The following is a 21624-nucleotide window of genomic DNA, read 5'->3' on the forward strand; positions in this document are numbered from 1 at the left end:
GTATTTTGAAATTAGGAAGGAAGAAGTTGTCTATCAACAACACATCTTTCGTATCTTATGGTGGCATAGTAGTTATGGACGTAAACAACACTTTAGAGTTTCTCTGCTTTTTTTACTCTCTCAATGTCATAGTGCAGCAGAACTAGCTGTTGTTATCTTACCGCAGGGCAGGCGGCGGAGAGCGGACGCCGGGGGACGTCTGCCCCTTTTAACCCACATTCTCTCCTCTGTCATGGCTCTTTGCCAAAGAAATTCAGTGTTTTGTGATTATGAAAGAGAACTTCTGGTGTCACTTTAGCGAGAGGAGCCATGGCAGCCAACTAAATGCGGGCTCACTCTTACATGACTGACTGACCGGCCGTCGCCATGCCGAGCCAAGCGACGTCCCCGCCGCCGCTGGCAGTGACCGTGCTGGCCGCGTTGTGGGTCAGTTTGGGTCGGTACGGCGCCTCCGAGGCTCCCGGACCAGGATGTGACAGCGGAAAGGTACGGTCCTAATACACGCTGCGTGTTTATGTGTGTATGCCACGCACAGTTTAAGTAATAATGGCTATGCTCGGTGTCTACACGGCGTCAAAATCCACTCAATGTGCTTGCGCGCGCGTGTGTGTGTGTTAGCTCTCTTTGGACAGGGACCTCCTTACAGATGCGTTTCACTGGGACTGCGCCGTGTCTACTTGGTCAGAGCCTACTCAGGTAACCATGGATACAGTAGACCTCTTGATCTTCACAGTCAATGTTAAACATTATTACCTCCACAGTCTCAAAAGCTCAGCTAGTCCATGTGGGGTGTGGGCCACAGAGCACAGTTTGCCAGGATGTTTATACAATTATGAGAATGTAACCTTTGTTGTAAACCTTGTACAGCTGGCACTACCAGTCTAATAAACCAGCTCTCAGAGCTGCCTCTAACCACCTCTGCTTAAGCACTGCTCATTGATCATGTTGTCAGATGTTTCAACAGTGTTCACTCTCATTCCCATCAACAGAAACTCCCAAGTATTGACACTGTGTATGATCCTGAGGTGAGCAGACACATTACAAAGCTGTTTAGTTTATCTGCTGCTATCTTTATTGAGTTTTTTTCCTGACCTTTGGTCTTCCATCACGCCTTACAAGTCTGAAGCTAATGCATGAAATAAAACAAAAGATTCCCCTCGTAAATGCTTTAGTCGTAGCGTCTTTGAGAAAATTAAAATTGAAAAAAAATAAAACTCCTTCGGAAATGCTGTATTTGTTTTGAGGACTTAATCAGTGGGTGTTCAGGTAGAACCACAAACACCTAATCTGACCTTTCTTCCTCTCTGCAGCCTGCCAGGCAGATATGTGTGGACACACCCATCTCTTACAAGCACACCATTCCCAACAGGTGATTGCAAAATTCACGGTGACATGTCTCAAAGTTATACACTGCGGCGGTGACACACTCACACACTGTCCATCGTTCTTGTAATTTCTACGCTTTCTGGTGCAGCAGTAAAGTAATATGTGCAACATGTAGACGGCCTGTCGAAGACATTAATTTACGTCTCTATATTTGTGTCAGTGGAGCGTACAGACCAGTGAGGGCAGAGAGTGGAGAGTACTTGTACTGCCCTCCTCAACGGTGGCTCAACAACTTGCATGTAAGTTTCAGTCACTCAAACACCTTTTAATGCTGCTTCCACCTCTGCCTTCTCGCTCACATCACTTTATGTAACGGTTCCTGGTGTAATCCCGATTAGAGAGACGCAACCAGTGTTCACACCACACACATTTCTCTGTATAATAATTAAAACAATAATAATTTTACCATGGGGAAATTCTGTCTCTGCATTCAGCTCATCCACTTCTACATACACCAGTGGCCACGGGGGGGCCTGGGGAGCAATTAGGGGTGTTTAAGTGCTTACTCAGCTATGACACAGAGCGGAGTCCAACCGGTGACCTCACTGTCGCAAATTGGATCCTCTAACCACTTTTCCACAGCTGCCATCCATACATTCAACACTCAGTATGAGCATGTAGACAGAGAATATATGTATATACTATTATAACTATACTACTATAACTATTTATGGTGCTATACCAATAGGCACTGCAAAAATTAGCATTTGATGTGACAGTATAATACAGAGTCAACATGTTATAGTTGATCTCTCAGTCAGCTCAATATATTCTCCCTGATACATCATAGTTTTAACAGTGGCGATGCAGCAGCAGCAGCATAGAAGAGTTTAGACACTGAAAACAAACCCAGATCTTGAGCTCCAAATTTCCCCTCTGACCCCTCTTTATTATTTCCCATGCTGGCAGACTTTCAGTAGTTTTCATCAAACTGGAGTGGACACACAATCACTGTATTGTTTCAGAGCGACTCAAACTAGTGATACAGGGACGTGTGCCAGGACTTACATTGTACCTGTTTAATAGCAGAGCTGCCGCTGAACTCTAATTTCCTCCGATGTCGGGAATTTAACAAGCAGTATTTATTTTATTATCAATGGGCCATTGTACACCATCGTACCAGAATTACACCAAAACAGGACATATTTTACCTCAGGGATATTTGTTATTTGAAAAACACTACAGACAAAAAACGAGAAAATACAGTATTTATATTGTTAGTAGCACTTGGTCATAGTGTTTGATAAACTGTGGTGAAATCTCAATCAGTACGAACCCTGTTTTTATGGTGAAGGGTGCAATCAGCGATGGTGCTTTTGTGTTTATTCGTCTTTTCCAGCACGGAGCTCTCGTTTTGCTCTACCATCCGTGTGCACCGCCCCTTGAGCGCCACCTCCTGACTGGCCTGGCTCGCTCCTGTTTACCAGACTACATCCTTACCCCACACCCACAGCTCAGGCCAGACATGGTAAGAAACGCTGTAAATCCGTCAAAGGCACAGAGGGCAGCCATAACATAACTCTTGCAGAACAGGACCTCTTGTGCATTGACTAAACAAAACAGCCCCTATCAGGTATCGGCTGATCCGCATTTCGTGTTTAACAGCTTTTACGAAGGCGGGGTAAACGTTCTGTCCGTGTTACTGTTTAGTAGAACGAATTAGAGACATTTTGAACAAAAACAAAAGATTAGGTTTCCACGATGTATGATGTAACAGCTAATTCATAAGCTGGAACACTCACAAAAAAGAAAAAAAATATATCTAATACATTTTAAGAGAAGGTCAGTGCGTTAGCATATACATTTTTAGCCTCTGGTAGAAAGGGAGGGGCAGCATGTTCACTCTTTGCTCTGTGTTCAGCCTATAGCTTTGGTGTCGTGGGGTCACACTTTGGAGCTGCCTACAGTGAACTCTTCAGCCGTGTGTAATTGGCTGGAAACTACACAAACCACAAGACATAAGATCGAAGGTGTGGCCGAGACTAGAGAATACAACCTGCTGTTGACTTGGCCAGCAAGACGGCACCGACTGGAACGAGCAATAAAAACAAAGGTTGGGTGATGTTTTTTTGTTTTTTTTTTTTTGTTTCATGTGGTTTTTATGAGTATAATTAAGTGCAGCCAAGCGGAACCAACATAAATGAGTAATCTTAGTAGTCTGGTTGATATAACTTGTAAATTGTTATTCCTCAGGAGACTCTGAGGCGGTGCTGTGAGCGGACCATCTCCTCTCTGCTGAGCACGGAGAAGGGACCCTCGGAGCAAATGAAAGAAGAGGGCAACAGCAGACGGATAAGAGCTGCCACTGGAGAAAAAGAGGACAGCAGACACACCACAGCAACAACCAGTCAGACCAACAGAGCCATCCACCGGAGGACGAGGGATGTCCAGAATCACAGCAGCACCACGCCTGCACCATCAGCAGACTCTCCTCCAGAGAGAAGGACACTCTCAGATGCTTCGAATTCAAAGGGAACTCCTCAGTTTAAGATCCAAAATCAGGTCCAAACCACCAGGACACCTTTAAGGCCACATATATCTGAGACACTGAAAACAGATGGATTAGGACTTGGGCCTTCTCAGTCTCAGAAAGGCAGGCCAATGCTACAGACACCAGCACTGCAGCCCAGTCATGAACAGTCTGACCTCAGAGATCCACACCCCTCCGCTGGGATACACGTCGCCCCAGATGGTGTGAACATTAAACAAAACCTTACCACCGCGCTCGAAGGCCGCACTCCCAGTCCAAAAGATGAAGGTACGGGCTCAATAAAAGAGAAAGACTCTAATAAACACAGCGAGAAAGCGAATGACTCAGAGGAGAGAAATGTTGACAAAGGCCACGTAACAGATGGAAAGACGAAGGATAACGAAGTGGTAGATGTTAAAGAAAGAGAGGTGGACAGTTCGAAAATGCAGAGCGCCGCGCGCTCCGACCACAAAACCATTTCCAAATCCAAGCCAGAGTCTCGGATGCAGCAAAACCAACAGGCGGCCGGTCGCAGCCATGCCGACGGCCGTGACTGCGACAGCTGCAGAGCAGGTGAACAGTGCGACTGCTCCAAGGCCTCAGGGGCCGAGGCCAGAGCTGCCCTTGTAAACACAGGTTTGCCGAGGACTCCCAGGACGGACGAGGCGGTGTGGGCGGCCGCAGCGCTGGGGTTCCTGCTGGTTCTGCTGACGCTGTCAGTGCTTCACACCCGCCTGTACCGCCACTGGAGGACCATGCCCAGTCTGTACTGGCATGACCCGCAGCAGGACTACGACAGCGTGGCAGGTGGGTGGACACGCAATAGAATTAAAATCAGCAATAAACTAATCAATGCCCTGCCTTACAACCACAGTTTAATGAGCGATGTACCATAACCCATCTATTCTCGAGCGGCGTCATTAATGTTGCGTTTCCATGTTTGTGTTCTAGACGTGATCCGGAGGAGGTTGCGAATCGCAAAGCGAAGGCGGAAGAGAAGCAGGAGGCAGGAGTGCGTTCTCCTACCGAGCTCCTCCAGCTCAGATGAACTTCCATAGACAAATAAGAGAGACTGTCAAGGACGCGCTGAAGGGATTTTCATGCGGTGGAGGTGAAGAGTGCACACGGAGAAGGAGTCGAGATCTGGACTGAATCTGAAAAGCAGAAATATTTTAAAATACACTTGACAGCTGATGGCACATCACCTAGATTCTGTTCGCAAGCTGATCGGACGCACTCGTCCGTCACGTCTTCAGCCTTCAGTGAATATTTTTGTAGTTTGTTTTTATAAATAGTTTTTTAGTTATGTTGCTTTTACCTGATGTGGTTTAGTGTGTAAAAACGTAAGTTGCTGTTGTAAGCAGCTCTGAATATAGAGTACATCTCTTGGAAAACCGAAGTGTGGCACCAGCTGTCATCATCTTCTAAACCTGTGGAGGTTTACGTAGGGACGTATTGTTATTGGGTACTATGGCGTAAGGCTTAATGTCAATTAAATCTTGCACCAGCAGCGGCAATAGAATGGAAATTTCCATCATTAGACTTGAGACTTTTTAATAATCTGCTCGGCAACACGTCAGAATGACTGAAGGCAGAAATGTGATAACATGAGGGAACTGGAAATAAATGTGATCTTTTAAAAATGATTAAGTGTGAAATATATGTATTAAACATTTGCCTCTTTGTGGCTTTGTCACCACCACAGAATATAAAATAATAGGAAAACGTCAAATGCAAAAAAGGTTAATGGCGTAAAATGATGTAATCCTTTGACTTTCAGGGATTATAATTTTACAGTTACAATATTTGACAAGGTTACTTCACTGAATTCATGAAAAAAAAACAGCATGCACCCCATCTCATGTTATACAATTGTTTTAATCATCTCAGCACAGTGAAGTTGAATAGTCCAATGATACCAGTTAATTATTCGCCGTCAAAAGTGACTAGTTCAGTTAAGATTTGCCTGAAAACACCTTTAAATAGACTCACTGTTGAACCTGAGAGAATACCCATGACATTAAGGCATTAAACGCAGACAGACCCAGGACAATTAAATTGTTTTATTTTATTACAAATGTACAGCTTATGAGTTTCCATTACGATTGACCTCTTTAAGTCATTGTTTTTCTCTACTTTATACAGTTTTTAATCGTCTTCTTTTAAAAGATATCTCTCCCGTCACCCATCTCCCAAAGTGTAGAGCTGTGAAGAAACACAGGGACAGCGACAGTACAGGCCACGGTGCACTGCCACGGCTGAGAATTGTGTTTGTGTGTAATTCTGACTGCAGGTTTAGTGTGTTGGTGTGTGTGTGTGTGTACTTGTGCATGGCTTGGTCCGACTGGTTTGTGGCGTGTGTCTGACGTTGGAAAGTGTGTGTGCTAGATTCAGGACATAACGCTGCGTATAAAGTCTGTCGGGTGCGACGCGAGCTGACGGAAGTATTTAACATTCGCACTAGAGGCACCCTACGTAGTGTCCGCTAACTCTGAGGGAGGGGACGAGGCCGTGTGCATTTTTTTTTTTTTTTTTTTTTTTTTTAGACCCTCGTCCCGCCGCTTTGAGATGACTGTAGTGTTAAGCCGTAGTGCGCTTCAGGCATTTTCCCCCAATCCCGAATCTCGCGTCCTGCACCTGATGCACTTCGACTAAGACCTTTGGGAGAGCGCGGCACGTAAATGCAGATCCTACTTTGCCCAGCTGGTGTTTGAAAATAGTGCAACTAAGACCACACTGTTAAGAGTCAGCTGTTCTCCCTCTTCGCCTCTTGAGGATTGAAGTACGATGTGACTACGTAGGAGGATAAGTACCACAGCGCGACCGCGCCGACGAGTGCATCAGGTGTCGAGACTTAAGAGCTGACCGGAGATTCGGTGAACGGATCTCATAGCCTGAAGCCCATTTAGGCAAACAAATAGACATAAATATATCACAAACATAACCCTAACATATAGCTTAATATAAAATATAGCATGAAAATATAGGTTCATATATATGGCTCTAGTCTAAAACTTGGGCGATCATGATTGAAGGGTCAAGCGTTTCTACTGGCCCCTGTGTGTGTGTCGTGTGTGTTGTGTGATTCTGTTGTTTCAGCAGTCAGTACAAGACGGTTGTAACTCAGCCAGTCAAACAGGAGATGATGATGATGATGATGATGATGATGATAATGTGCAAAGGCATTCAACATCGAACAATGATACATTTCAAGAGTCTTCCGGACATGTTTCAACCACAATCGGACCCCTCCCTCCCTCCCTCCCCCCCCCAACACAGACGTGTGCAGCTATGTTGAAGACTGAGGGATGCGGAGTCAGTCAGTCAGGCATCCCAATTAACTAAAAAAAAAAAAAAAAAAAAACTGAAACATGAATAAAGTGGGAAGAGGAGTGCTGAGGGTGACCTGGTTTCTGCTCAAAGAGTTTGGAGCTGAAGGCTTCTCGCTAAAAAGGCAGCGACGCACGGAAATTGCGATGCAGCTGCCGCGTGATCTCGTCCTGCGATGAAGCATTACAGAGAAAACCGACGCAAGAGCGAACACGAGCTGCAAACAGTTTGGGGGAAACCAGCAGCAGAAGAAGCGTTGGAGAAGGGTCAGAGGCAAATCTAAACTAGAGGAGGACGATCCTCCTGGAAGCTGGGAAAGACTTTTAAGATCCCATCTGATTCCCTAGTTACAGATATGACCGTATTTGTTCGCCGCGGTACGCGCTTTAAACGTTCAGTAGGCTAAGTGCGCGAGGTTTTGACGGAAAAAGAAATAAAACTTTGATCCCGGTGCTCTCTCCTGTTGGCAGAGTCCAGAGACAGAGAGCTAGAAGTGACAGGGTTCTGTGGCCCAGATCAGCAGGCCGTGACAGAGTTGGCTTGATTGTGCTTGCCAGACAGTCGTAAAAGAGAAAATAATACTTGGCAAACTTCAAAAAAAAGAAAGAAAAAAAAAGAAGAAGCACTCTTTAGGAGGCCTAACCCATTTCATACACACTTCCTCATATGAAAACGTGTACATTCCAGTTTGCAAGATCGGGTGCTTTCCACAGGTCTACATAAAGCTTAACTGTAACATACCAGTGTGTCATATTAACTTAATGGCACTCATTACCCAACATACATGCAAATAATGGTGGCTGTTTAACAATAGTATAAAGTGCTCCTTCCGAGCAAGACCGAGGGGTCAAACCTTTCAAACGAACTGGACCAAGTGTTTTAATTATCCCGCTTGGCACTGAGAAAGCTGCGATTCTGAGATGATTCCACTGGCTCTGTTAAACGAGGCAAACTGTACGATAAATCAAGCGCAAAAACGAAAAGCCCGGGAGCATTTTTGATCCTGTCGCAACGCGCCGAGGGGGCTTCTGCGCCCTGACAGAAAATCAAAATCGGCTAACTAATGTCCGCCCCCCCAACCCCCACTCCCCTTTGGCAACTGTTCAACCACTTGGCCACGAGACGTATCACAACATGAAGAAGAAAAAAAACAAACAAAACAAAACAAAAAAAAAAACCTCAACTGTCACCCATAAAAGGAGAGCTTGAGAAATGTTGAGGACCATTTCACAGGTTATTTTTCATGTGTGCACTAAATCCCAGTCAGAGGTTGACGCGTGCTCCCAACCGCTCTCCCTACGCCACTAAACGAGAATCATACTTGAGACGATGAAATAAAAATAAACAGTTAAATCAAAATGACAAGTCAGTAAAATTATCAATACAAAAAAAAAAAAAACAATACTCATGATGATGAAACAATAACATTAAATCATAATTATTCCAGTGTAAGTGTTTTTGTAAGTCAGTAAAAAGTACATTTTGTCCTCAGAGGTGCAAACCCAGCTGATCTGCATATTCAAAAGAAAGAGAGGAAAGAAAAGACATGAAAACATGCCACGTCATGCTGTGTACCACCGACAACAGGGGGGGGTGACAGGCTGGAATAAAGCTGGAGCCCCCCACCCCACCCCCCCCCATCAAAGAAGTTATCCCAGGTGGAAATGAGTGTCTGGGAGCCTGGGTGGGGTTTTGGAGTGGGGTGCAGCCAGTTAGGTTCCGGGGGGGGGGGGTCCTTCTGTGCCTGGGACGGCGCTGTGGACGAAGGGACCTCACACTGCAGGGCGGAGGCAGAGAGGAAAGGAGAGGAGGAAGGTCCTGGCTCCTCGCAGGACGGAGGGAGACGGTGTGGTGAATGTCATGGTTGGCTCGTCTCCCTCCCTCCCCGTTTAGAGTAAACAGGGGGAGGGAGGGGGGGAGGGCGAGTGACATGTGAGAATAAATAAAGCGGTAACATATCGGGATCCAGTTCACTGTACATCGCTTCCGTTGTGTTTCTTTGTCACAGTTCGAGCGGCTTCTTTAACACATCTGGTTCCAACAGCTTTAGTGAAGCGGCTGCAGGTTGTATCTCCCATGTTGGATCCTTCCCTACTTTCACTTCCGCACTTGAGCGATTTCTCCTTTTTCTTTTCGTTGTAGTGTTTATATCAAACATCTCTCTTTGCTTTCATCTGATTCCTTCCCATGCATCTTCCAGAATTTTCTTTTCTTCCATGTGTCCGTTACACTCCTGGTCACTCCACCTTTCGTATCCTCCCACTCGTAGTGCGACTATATTTTCCCTCGTCCTCCCTCTCCCAGAATCCCCTCCTATCCCTCTGAAACCATGCACTGATCATTCCCTTCTCCCTCTTCCCTCTCCATCCACGCACTTGCTGGGTCACTGTTTCTTCTCGCGAGTGGTGATGGTGACCAGCTGCTTGGCGGCCTTGGCGATGTCGTAGGCGCACTGGATGACCTGCTGGGTGAGGAGCTGGTAGTCCACCGCGGGGGCCCCGGGATCTGAGGGCGCCGCCTTGCGGCACTCCACCTGCAGCCGCGAGGCACTGGAAGCCAACAGGCGGAGGGAGCAGTGGACCGCATCCAACGCTGGCCGCTGCAGAGAAACAAGAGACAATCAAAACTCACGCAATTTGATTGATGAGAAACGCAAAAAGAGACAGAGGGAGAAGTAAAACGAAGCTACAGGGAACTTACTTTGGGGAAGAGGGAAGCCATCTCAGTGACGGCAGAGTGGATCTTCTCAGAACAGGGTACGAAGCTGAAGAGAGTTACATCGTCATTAAAGTTAGATGTCTACACAAAAAGGTAAATGGGGACTTTTTAGACACTTGAACTTGGTGTTTGGTATTTTATTTGGGAAGCAACATTTTTTAATTTACTTCTCAGACTGTTCCAACTCTCAACTACACGTAAAACCAAAAGATTCCGTATGTTTACATGTTTGTGAACAAAAAACTAATTACCGCCTTAATCTGACTTTAACTGGACACATGTAAAACACGTTACTCTGACTAATATCGGAGTTTTCAACATCCAAGACAGTCGGTCGCAGAAGAAAGTAAACAGAGCTGGTAGAAGAACCACCTGAGGGGAAGCGCGCATCTTATCTTATCCATCTTGTTATTGTTTGAAATGCCATCCATTGAAAACACACGTATTGCCACCGAGTGTGAATTTTCTCTGTTGTGTCTAAACTGCATTCAGAAAGTTTGATTTTGAGCATAGCTCAATAAGGCGGTGCATGTAAACGCGCTGCAATCATGCAGCCAAAATGATCTTCAACGTTATGGGGAGATTATATTACTATACAGACTGGGAACACTCTGGGGTCCCCGCTGAGATGCTGGAAAACACTGCTAGGGAGAACATGTGGACTAAAGTGCTTCATAGGAATGTCCTGATCAGTATCAGCAGATCAGTATCCGATCCAGGCATTTTTAAAATGACTGGATCAGTATCGGGCTTCAGCAAAGCCTGATCTTTGGTAGTTGTTTATTTCACGTCTGCCATTAACCAAAGACGCTCTCCTGTAGCGTCAAAACGTCTTCCTCCTGCTGTGTTTTAATGGCTGTGGGCTAGCTTTAACGCTGCCAAAAAACAGATGACAAGATGACAGCTACTTCTTCTTCTTCTGATTTAGTGGCAGTTGGCCGGCGTCCAAGCTGCCATAAATTCAAGAAGAAGAGGAACCAAAATCACGTGACTGAACAGGTCTGGTGTGCAGAGGTCCTACACTCTGGAAAATGATAAGAGTCAGACAGCAATTTGCAAAGTGTGCAATGCAGGTGTTTGGCAAGACGGCAGCAGGAGATCATTATTCAACACTAACAACTTGATTTGTGGGAAAACAATAAAAAAAAGTGGCACAGGAACAACTAAATGCTGAAATTTAAAGAAGCAAAAAAGTTTCCTTGAGACAGTGTCAAGGTGAAAAATATAACAGGGTGGTTTATAGAGTTTATGGTGTTAGATTGACCATCTGTTGGAGATTCTGGAGCCAAGGACTTTGGAGAAAACAAGGAAGCTAAGAAAAGCCTTTATGAATTAATTTAAGCCTGGATCAGGACTTGGCCGATACTGAAGACAGTATCAAACAGTATCAAATCGGGGGGCAAAAAAAAACAAAAACAAAACTTAAGAGGTGGAAAACAGATTTGTGGATAGATACCTACACTATAGCTATACAGTTACTAATTGTTTATAAATGTAAATAAGAAAAAAGATGTGAGTGGCTGTTCTGGTGCTAGATGTCCCTGTGACTTCTCAACGTGTTGGTCTAGTTTAAAGTATCAGATTCATCCTCATCACCTGGGGTTAGACGTCTTTATTTGATAACAAACATGATGTTATTAGCGGCAGGGTTTTCCATATCTTAGGTGTCTTTCACCTACCTGTCGTGTTTGAACTCCTGAGCGGCCCTGAGCAGCTCCTGGATGTTCTTGGTCACCTGCTCAGTCTTGAGTATGACATCTTCTGTGCAGGGCAGGGTGGGGTCCGGCTCCCCTGCCTCACCTCCCTCTTCAGACTCGCCACGACCTTCCTCCTCGCTGCTGCGTCCCATACTGCAATAAAGAAACAACAGCTCGTGTAGACAACGGCAGGTGACGGTTGCAGATGATTTAATAAAATGTTACAGATACAGAAAGTTTTATTAATCCCTGAAGAGCAATTAAGTTTCCACAGTCCACCACTTAGACAAGGCAGAAAGCAGAATAAATAGTAATAAAGAAGAAAACTAAACAAAAGGTAATGTGTGTTTATTAAAAACACATCTTAATAATTAAAAATAAATAAGAAATTTCAGGTTTAAAACATAAAGGAATGTTTTATTTGCTGATGGCAAATCTAATAAAAACACATGCTTGTGTACAAAATGACTGGCAGTGAGTCTGACCTTAGTGAGACGTCGTAGCTATGTGTGTTGTCATAGTCGCTGTCAGTGCCACTGCCATGCCTCTCTGATTTAGGAACCTGAGGAGGAAAACTCAGCAGTTTAGTACAATTATCACAGTCCTCATCCTCTCATGCTGCTCAGTCGAACAGATGTCAACAAATACCTCCTCCATCCAAAAGACATGAACTCCACTAAATGCCACAGATTTTTAAGACTTCTTTTAAATATGTTTCTTTTTTTGTATATCTGATTTAATGTGACTGTTTGTAGATGTGAGTGAAAAGGCAATAGTGTTTATCTTTGACCTTTCTAAAAGGATGTGAGAGATTTTCTGAAGGACGAAGGTCAATATTCCAGGCCCTTTCTACTTTGTGGGAAATTTGCTCTAGGAAAACAATTTAAGCTCATAATCACAACTTCCTGATTTAAATGAATGAGGGATCGTGAAGGTCAGACAATCTGGCGAGAACCAAAACAGCCACAGCTCACCATGTATCTGCCCATCTCCGTGGACGCAGACAAATGCTGGCCCCCGTACGGCGCTGGACCCCCGGGGCCACCCTTCCTCACCTGGGGAGACAGGAGAACACGAGGATGGAGAGAGAGGAGGAGAGCGATGGAGGAATAAAGATGAGACCAGAGGAGATTGAGAGGAAAATGAAAGAACAACAGAAAGAGAAGGACGGTGAGATGAGCAGGGAGAGAGGAGTGACGGGACAATAAGGAGAAATGTTACTTCATAAAAAGCAGAAAACCAGCAGAGCGAGCCAGAGAGCGCGGCGCCGGATCAGTTCAGCAGCTCAGCCGTCATCCCATCAAGACTCTACATGCCTCTTTGGTCGAAATTGTAAGAGTACTCACATCTACACTAACGGGTAATTACCCTCTACACATCGCACAGCATCTAAATAAATCACTACACACACACTCAGCAGTAACGCTGATCTGAAGCACTAGAGGCCAAAATAGTCTGAAGTGACGCAGCCTGACATAACCCTAGGCTCAGGATGAAATGGCAAACAATGCAATGACAGACAGAATGCTTACATCCAGAGGATGCACGGCTGCACTGCAGTGAGCAACGGACAGACCGGTGAAGAGACGGACAGACAGAAAACAGACAAAAAGATAAACGTGTGTGTGAAGGTGAACTGGACATGAAATCATTGTCCACAGGAATCTCCATGACACTGAAAGAGGCCGATTCTAGTGGTGAAAAGTTGTGAGTTCCCATGTTGTTGCTTTATGAAAGTTGGTCTACGCTAGATGCTGCTAAACTGATTGTCTGTGATATCTGAAAGCATACCAGGCATAAACGAAATTATTCAGATGCATTTACCCACATGTGGCTTGCAAATAAAAATATATGTCTTCAAGTGTGTGTGTGTGTGTGTGTGTGTGTGTGTGTGCGCGTGCTCATGCGCGTGCTCGGGTGATCCCAGCATTTCCAGATTAAACAGCTGTCCAGTAGCGAGAGAGTTAACCGAGAGGTCAAAAAAGGTTTGAAAAGGTCAAAGGGTGCAGAGCAGGCTTGAGAGACGAGCATCGGAGGTGTTGCCAGGCAACAGAACAGATTAAACCTTTTCTTTTTTTTTTAACATCTTTCTCCTTAAGGTCACAGTTATGCACGCCATCCTTCATAAGGGCAAATAACATGCGATAGCATCAAGTCACGTTTGGACGGGCCACGAAATTTCAAGGGAATCGTGCACAACTGGACCTTTCTAAGAGAAGGACCGGGAACTGAGATGCAGGGGAGAGAGAGGGAAAATAGAGAGATCAAGATTGGACTATCACCCATTAGGGCCAAAGGTCAAGAACAGCCAATCAGGGCCACCAGAAGGAAGGTGGGAAGTGGAAAAGGGGCCGGGGGCGTTTCTAACTTACGCTGGGTGTGTTGAGGGGCTGCAGGCGGGATGCCAGGGAGTCCAGGGCTGGGGGACCATGGGCCGTGGGGCCGGGGGCCGCCCCCGGTTCGTACATTGAGAAGGCCTGGCGCTCTCTCCGGTGGGGGTGGGAGTGAGGGGCCACCGAGGAGGGCACGGTGAGCCCCGGAGGGTCCACTCCCGGCACAAATCCACCCAGACCCCCTCCGCTCACTCCTCCTCGCATCCCACCCCCTGACCAGTGGGCTCCGCCACCCCCTCCTCCACCGGGCCCCCCTACCCCATGGCCGGCTGCTCCCCCAGCCTGCTGGCCCCCCCTTAGCGCACTGTTCTCAGTCTGCATCCGGGTGATCTACAGGAGAGGAGGAAAGGAGCAGGGAGGATCGACAGGATGGAGGGAGGGATGGAGGGAGGAACATGGGGAGGTTGGAGGAAAGGGGCGGGGGTAAACTGAATGGTCAAAAACAAGCATCCGTAAACACAGGTTTCTGCAAAAGGTTCATACGCTTCACATATTAACACACATCAGTACTGAGGAGGGGTGGAATATGGGGCGATGCAATTCAATAAGCAGGGATTAGTTTTAGGCAAAGGGTGCAAGGCTACAGTACATACCTGCGAGCAAGACTGTGTTCAAAGATCAACCAGGGGAAACGGGTGCGTGTCTCTACTGAGGCACCGTCGACTACCGACTAATCTGACACCATTATTTGATATTTGCAGTGTATGTTCTCAGGTTATTGATTGTGAAATTGGATGTTTGCTTCAACTCTTACCGCACCACATCTAAACAGATGGAACTGACAAGGACACGTGAATGGATGAATGGATGAATGAATGATGGGTCACACAGGCTAACACACCCAACTAATGACAATGACTCACAGGAAACCGAAAGAAATGGCAACAGACAACACACGAGCACTATCCAAACTCAACTAAAAACGGCAAATCATTTGAGAATAGCAGGGGCTTTAGTTTCCAGGAAACACTGGGACGCTGTCACCAAATACCAGAGACAGCAGAGTGGGGAAATGACACCCTGTCAGGGAGAAATCAGCTTGTTAACATATTAATATATTCAGATGCCTCTCCGTCATCCTGACCTCCTTCTGTCTAAATCAAATCTCTTTTACCGAGTCGTCTTTGTCACTTCGTCCTGTGTTTTCTGTCACTGATCCCAGACATCTAGTTAGCACCTCCCTCCCCCCGATTCTAGATTCCAGCTTCTGTCATAGGTTTTCGTTTGCCGTTCTGAGAAACAAGTTGACTTTTCTTGCGTCATCCTATCCGTCATCCGCCCCCCTGTTGCCTTCTACTACTAGTAAAACAGATGAAAATGAAACTCCCATGTTTTGCTTTCTCTCTCTCACAATTTTCCTCTTGCTGGTGTTCTTAAACCTTCTCCTTTATTTTCCCTGACCAGTTCCTGCCCATCCTCTGGGCCCCGCCTCCATTCTCCCTACCTCCTTCTGGAGCCGCCGGAGCTCCTCGCTCAGGTTGTTGTTGACCTTCATCAGCTGCTGCACCTTCGCTTCTGAGGAGGCCAGAGCCTTCTTCACCTCCAGATACTCCTGCAGGGTGATGGGGCCGTCTGACAGGTCTGACGAGTCCATGCTCTGGAACGGTAGGACGGATGGACATGTGGACAGAGAAGAAGCACAGACAAATTGAGAGAACTGACACTGTGAGACTTGCCAACATTGAATTCCTTCAGGCTTATCCGTTCAGCGTAATCTAACTAATATATTCTGGTTTCAAACGGGAGCATTCTGTATTAAATACAGTAATTTGCAGATTTTTATGCAGATTTAACGTGGGGGCATGAATCAAAGCCCTTTAAGCTGCGTAAATAAAGAGCCTAAGGCTTTCTGGCTTGCAGAAAGGATCACACACATATAGACAGTAGAGCCTTAGTTCTTGCTCTCCGCCAACTATCCTCCCCCACTTCCTGTGACCCTGCAGCCTGCTCGTTTTCAGCCCTCTACCCCTCCCAAAAAATCAACCAATAAAAACATCTTTCACTCATTACTACCAGCTTTTTATCATTGATCACCTGGTAACACAAACCATTTCTATCTCACTCTCTTGTGTCGCACTAGACCATTCTTCAAACTTATGAGTTAAACTAAATAATGAATGCACACATTTCTTCATATGGGAATGGGGAATCTCAGAGCTGCTATTTGTCAGGTTTCTGCGCAGTGAGCTAAACACAGGTTCAAACGAAAAAGAGATAGTTACTGTTTCAGCCTGTGTTTACTTTCTCCTTTCTACCACTCAACCACCATTTTTCCTTTTTTTCCTGTTTAGCGCCGTCTCCTCTCCTCTTCCCTCCCATTACACTCACTCACTCTCTTCATGAACAATGCCTCTCTGACGAGGGCCGAGAATAGCTGATGATGTCACTCAGGAGCTATGTGGCAGCCCCGACTGTGGCCACTCTTCCCACAAAGCATTCTGGGAGAAGCAGTCATTGAAGCAGACACCATGGAAAAGCTCTGCTTGCTAATACAACTACTTTTCTAATATACTGGAGCATTATTGAGAAACATTTAAAAGCTACTGGTACACAAGCATGTGCATATCTCACCACACAAAATGTAACTTGCATAGTATTAAGGCTAACTTGGTAGTAAGTGTGCATGTGGCAATATGTAAAGTGGTTTTCCAAAATAAATAGAGTGTGTTAAAGTACCGTACCTTGGCACGGTTGCTGCGTTGTGTGTTGTTGTTGTTCTGGGTGGTCAGCTCGCTGTCAGTGTCTTCATCAGAAGCTACGCTGTCGTAGTCGTGCTGGTCATCATCAATGCCCAGGTCCAATGTGTCTGGCAAAGGGAAAAAACATTTAATAGATTTATTTTTTTTACTTTTAGTTTTCTTTTCAACTATATAAGCAATTCTACCTCTATATCTTAAGCTCCCATAACAAAACTGCTGATTGCTTTTAATCAGTTTTCGTGCCAAAAACTTCACTTCCTGGATTGGCCACTTGGCTTGACTTTAAAACTGGCCCAGGCCCCAAGGCAAAAAAACTTTACAGCAGAAATATAGAATGCCATTTTTTAAAAAAAAACTCACTCATTTAAATGATATCAAGGTTTTTAATTAATTAAAGTCTAATCTCGAACGCGACCTGCTGTGTCATACGTTCTGCGCGAGTGGGAACAGAAATTACTCTTCACACCAGCAGGTGGCAGTAGTTTGTATTTGTCATTCAAAATGGGAAACTAAATTCATTCAAACTTAAATAAAATATAAATATAAAATGAAAATACGTGCGTTTGAATATTCAGATGAGATCAAAGTCAGAACAACCTTGTTGTTTGGTTTACGTGTGTCACTTCCATTTCTGTTTCCATGCACAGGTTTATTGAGCTGAACAGCCAATCGCCAGTGACCTTACTCCGATACAACTGATTTAACTGACTCAACAAGCTGAATTGTTGAAAAGCTGACAGCGGGGATCTTACTAGTCGCAACACGCATTACAGACACCAGCAAATGACAGACTATCAGCTTGGTGTGTCACAGCCTTAAGAATAATGGATACATTTAGGTAGTGATCCAAAAATACACAATTCAACTTGAAAAATCCTGAAAAAAGTTCTCTGTGCTTCACTAAACTGCTGTACTACTCTACCGCAATCAAACACATTGCTATTTGCTACAATAACTTTTTGACGCAACAAGAAATTTTGATATGATTTGTACAGTTAAGTAGAGACCTAAATACCCTCACTCCTAATCCATCTACCAAATCCTCTCACCAGTAGGGCTGCTGAGACCTTTTCCCTGCTGTCTCCTTTTGGCGTCGCTGAGGATGTCGATGATGAGCGTGGCGAACTCCCGAGCGTTGAAACGGGCCAGCTTCTGGCGGCCCTGAGAGGAGGACGAGTCAGGAGTTAGGATTATTTATTTAAATAGACAGACTGGCACAGGCGAGTGACAGTCAGTAAAAAGTTTTCAAAGTTGTATCAATACGCAGTCCACAGTCAGTGGTTCAGTGCCTGTGTGACTACTGTGGTCAACTACCATGTGGTGTGGAAAAACACAGTCATACTTGCAAAACACACTCTCGATTGCACACTATGTGCTCACACACACACACACAAACTTGATGTGCACAGAAACATAAACCGTACAATTAGTCTAGTATGCTGGCATCCGTGTAAGAAAAAACGTCAGTTTCTATGAGAGTCTCGGAGAACAACTACAACAAAGAGCGTTGTTCTATTTATAACACGAGAAAAGGTAAAAAGTTCAACTCTAAATGCGCGTTGTGTTTTTGTAAATAGACAGCGGTTCCTGACCACTGGAAACTGCCAAATCGAGGCGCAGAAAACGTGGCAATGTGTGTGTTTTCGTCTGCGTGTGGATGCTTGTGTTAAAAGGCAGTGTTTACACCAACGAGCCACACAGTTGAAGAGAAACTATGTGAGTGGACATGTGGGATTTCTCTGGAGTGAGGCAGAGAGGCGGGGGCAAGGAAGAATCACTCTTTCTCACAGCTGAAGAACATCCCTTGTTAATATCACACTCATTTTGCCTCAGTCTCTATTTCCATCCTCTGTTCCTCCCTCCTTGTTCTCTCTCCTTTTTCCATCCACAGATAAAACCATCTAGATCTTCATTAGTATGTGCTCATATATATGTGTCATTCAGTTCAAATGTGTATGTGTAGTGTGTATGCAGTGTGTTTACCTGGTTGCGCGTGGCAGAGTACTCAGGATTGACCGGTAAGAAAGGGACCGCGCTACGTTCTGTTACCAGAGTGCTGTGGTTCTGGGTCGTAAGCCACACTGGAGACAAAAACACAAGGCAGAAAATAAGTCCGTGTGTTTATGCAGCAAGGTCAGTGTGGAGCTACCCACATCCAACACCCAGTCCTCCCACCCACACACACACACACACACACACACACACACACACAGAGAGACAGAAACAAAGTACAATGAAGCTCTTACAATGCTGGTTTGTGATCTGAGCCCTCCCACTGTGTGCAGTTGTGGAGTGCGTGCTGTGTTTATGTGTGTATCCTTCCCACTTACCTGTGGTGCTTCTGTCAGAAAGCACACTCTGACTGTTAAAGAGAAGGCAGAGAAGAAAAGGAAAAAAAAAAAAAAAAAGGGAAAGGGCCGAGAAGGAGGAGAGAGTCTCAAGAATTTGTGAGGCACTTCCTCGCTCCGACTCTCCTCCTCCCTCGCTCTCCACATTTGGCCTTCCTCTTTGACAGTCGTTTTCCTTTTCTCCTCACCCCGTCCTTCAGATTCATTGTTGTGTCAGTGCTTATTTTATTTCTCTCTGCCTCTAATTCAAGTCTACGGCGTCATGTGGAGGTGCTTGCTATTTTTCCTGTACCTCAGCTTTTTTTCCACACAGAGAAGAAGTCACATGAGTTTCAGGCTTTCAGATGATGGAGGAGATGAGATGAGGCTCACCTGCATCATTTTCTCTGCGATCCACCTCGTCGTAGACGTCCATCGCTAGTTCCTCAAACAGACGATTGTTGAGCTGTTGCACACAAACAAATTGACCTTATATGACACTTATACAGGTCTATTTTTTTTATACATTTTACCTTGTGCATTACTTCCAAGAACCCATACATTGTCTTCAACTCACCGCTTGGAGCTTCTTCTTGGCGGCCTTGGCCAGTTCTGACAGGTCAAGACTAAGAAAAAGAGAAGATGGCAGTCAAGCTGGGATCGCAACGATACAGTGGAATAAAGAGAGAAAGGGGGAGGGAGGGAAAAAGACATGGAGACGGAGACAGGAGTAAGAAGGGTGGAGGTGGGAAGTGTGTTTCGCTAGAAAGAGGAAAGAATAAGGGCAGCACTGGAACAAGCTGTCCATCCCAAAATGTGACAGCTGGTAGTAACTACAAATGTGTCAGCCATGCCAGTCAAAACTAAATGTTCTTACTGTATGTGGCTGTAAATGAAAAGTTAAACCTTTTAGGTCATTATCTATCACTGAATGATATAATTTAATGGTGGTTAAGCCAATGGTCCTATTATAAAGGTTTCACAGGACTGTATTCGAATATAAACAAAAGGCAAAATCAGTAAAACACAAGTTAACTGTAATTGTGAGGTAGTCACATCAGATACACTGTGTTTTGTCAGCGGGCTTAGTGCTTACTGCTACTGATCATCAAAATTAAGCTAGAAAACAAGACAATGTTCATTTTTGGACAGAACTAGAAGGAGCAGCCACAGTGAGCTGTTAGATGAAGAGCTGCTGGCCGAACCCGCCTTCTCTGCAAACTAACCGACTCTTTTAAATGCGCCCTGAAGCGAAAATATGGGAAAAGTTCAGTTAAACTGCAACTTTGTTAATAAAACAACAGAAATGAGTGTTGCTACCAGCAGAACTGCTTGATGTGGTTCTCCTGAGCACAGAAACACACCTTGTTTACTGAAGATCTTGTACACATCATGATTACCTACATGCTTTTTTTCCCCCTTCCCCTCTTTCTTTAAAAACACTCATGAGCCAGAAGAGCTATTCTAGTATACAACAGAGAAATGCACAAAAGACTGGGTAGCGGAGAGCGGGGGCTGAAGTTGAGGGAGAGAGTCGGGAAAAACGAACAAGGAAAGTGAAGATACCTCTGTGTCGGGCACTTAGGACGAGCTCTGGCTCCACCAAGCAGCGAAATGGTGAGAACAGAATACAGGTGAGAAAAAGGAAGAAAGAGACAGAAAGAGAGGAAAGAGAAGCCACATCAAAACAGCTTTAGTTGTTGTTATCAAGAGAAACCATTCACCAGAACAGAACAGATGCGAGTGGAGTTAGATGGCAGCTCAGAAGTCAGACCCACTTAAGTAACACGCATTTTGAGGCGCGTTTAGTTCCGCTACATAACATTTGTGCATTTGTGAGTGACTCTCTTAGGCTGCAGATGACAAAATCCAGGCTGCAGCCATCGAATAATTGAAAGGAGTCGTGCCAAGAAGCGTTGAGCTGGATTTATAATGGCCTGACTGTGCACTTCTGGGTCACTCAAATCAAACCGGCCGTTCAGGACTGACAAAAGCAGCACATTTAACTCATTGGAGATAACTGAATTAACACACAGCAGCCAGCCTCAAAATCCCTAAAACCTCTTTAATCTACCCCTTAATGGACGGAGGCACGCATGCAATAGTGCCTCCCTGTGGTCAGAGCACTAAATTACATTATCATCAATAAATGCAAGAGACAGTGAAATTAAGCTGTTATGCAAGTATAGCAAGTTAAGTTGCTGCAGTTTGGAATTTCTTCATGCAATAAAACTTCACAATGGAAACAATAAGGCCAATATAAAACAAAAGATATGCACATGGTCCATACCTGTCTGCCATTTGAGGAATGATGTAATGGCCGTTCTTGTGATCTGAGGAGAAGAGAGGAGAGCTCTTAATAGTTGGACAAAGGCGACAAAGGACTGCTGAGGTTAACTGCCGTGCTTAGGGACATGTGAGGCGAACACAAACTCGACTGGGTCATCTGGTTACCTGGACGTCGGCCACACAGGTAGAAGGCTAACCTGTCTGTCAGCTCATACTGGCACTCTACCAGACGCTCTGCTAGCTCTATATGGCCCGCTTGCCTGCAACAGACACAAGCACAAGAACCCAAATTACACTTTTTTTTTTTTTACCTTT

At 45.1% G+C, this 21624-nt stretch overlaps 2 protein-coding genes across 4 annotated transcripts in view; one reads left to right on the plus strand and one right to left on the minus strand.

Moving 5' to 3' along the window:
* On the plus strand, positions 1-8585 carry tp53i13 (tumor protein p53 inducible protein 13). Its single transcript, XM_047593566.1, has 9 exons — positions 1-486; positions 619-696; positions 990-1025; positions 1311-1369; positions 1547-1625; positions 2726-2854; positions 3248-3439; positions 3580-4663; positions 4808-8585. The coding sequence occupies exons 1-9, from the start codon at positions 367-369 to the stop codon at positions 4912-4914; spliced, it is 1884 nt and encodes a 627-aa protein (XP_047449522.1). The 5' UTR covers positions 1-366; the 3' UTR covers positions 4915-8585.
* git1 (G protein-coupled receptor kinase interacting ArfGAP 1) overlaps positions 5905-21624 on the minus strand; it is a 22595-nt gene continuing 6875 nt past the window's right edge. The window contains exons 7-21 of one of the 3 annotated variants that reach the window (XM_047593562.1): positions 21475-21569; positions 21311-21353; positions 20587-20613; positions 19598-19646; positions 19414-19486; positions 18677-18774; positions 17743-17854; positions 16676-16800; positions 15439-15591; positions 13974-14324; positions 12576-12656; positions 12087-12163; positions 11584-11754; positions 9887-9950; positions 5905-9785 (exon numbers count right to left, since the gene is read on the minus strand). In XM_047593562.1, coding sequence (XP_047449518.1) covers positions 9570-9785; positions 9887-9950; positions 11584-11754; positions 12087-12163; positions 12576-12656; positions 13974-14324; positions 15439-15591; positions 16676-16800; positions 17743-17854; positions 18677-18774; positions 19414-19486; positions 19598-19646; positions 20587-20613; positions 21311-21353; positions 21475-21569 — 1735 coding nt within the window. In that variant the 3' untranslated portion in view covers positions 5905-9569. The remainder of the gene's footprint in view (positions 9786-9886; positions 9951-11583; positions 11755-12086; positions 12164-12575; positions 12657-13973; positions 14325-15438; positions 15592-16675; positions 16801-17742; positions 17855-18676; positions 18775-19413; positions 19487-19597; positions 19647-20586; positions 20614-21310; positions 21354-21474; positions 21570-21624) is intronic. The other 2 variants (XM_047593563.1, XM_047593564.1) reach the window with 2 other exon arrangements.

Source organism: Mugil cephalus, chromosome 9, assembly GCF_022458985.1.
Source record: "Mugil cephalus isolate CIBA_MC_2020 chromosome 9, CIBA_Mcephalus_1.1, whole genome shotgun sequence".
In the NCBI taxonomy this organism is placed as follows: domain Eukaryota; kingdom Metazoa; phylum Chordata; class Actinopteri; order Mugiliformes; family Mugilidae; genus Mugil; species Mugil cephalus.

Bases quoted from the DNA above. Each gene is read 5' to 3' on its own strand.
- tp53i13 (XM_047593566.1), top strand. From the start codon at position 367: ATGCCGAGCCAAGCGACGTCCCCGCCGCCGCTGGCAGTGACCGTGCTG. The intron at 487-618 runs GTACGGTCCTAA...TGTGTGTGTTAG, and splicing joins CAGGATGTGACAGCGGAAAG to CTCTCTTTGGACAGGGACCT. The intron at 697-989 runs GTAACCATGGAT...TCCCATCAACAG, and splicing joins CTTGGTCAGAGCCTACTCAG to AAACTCCCAAGTATTGACAC.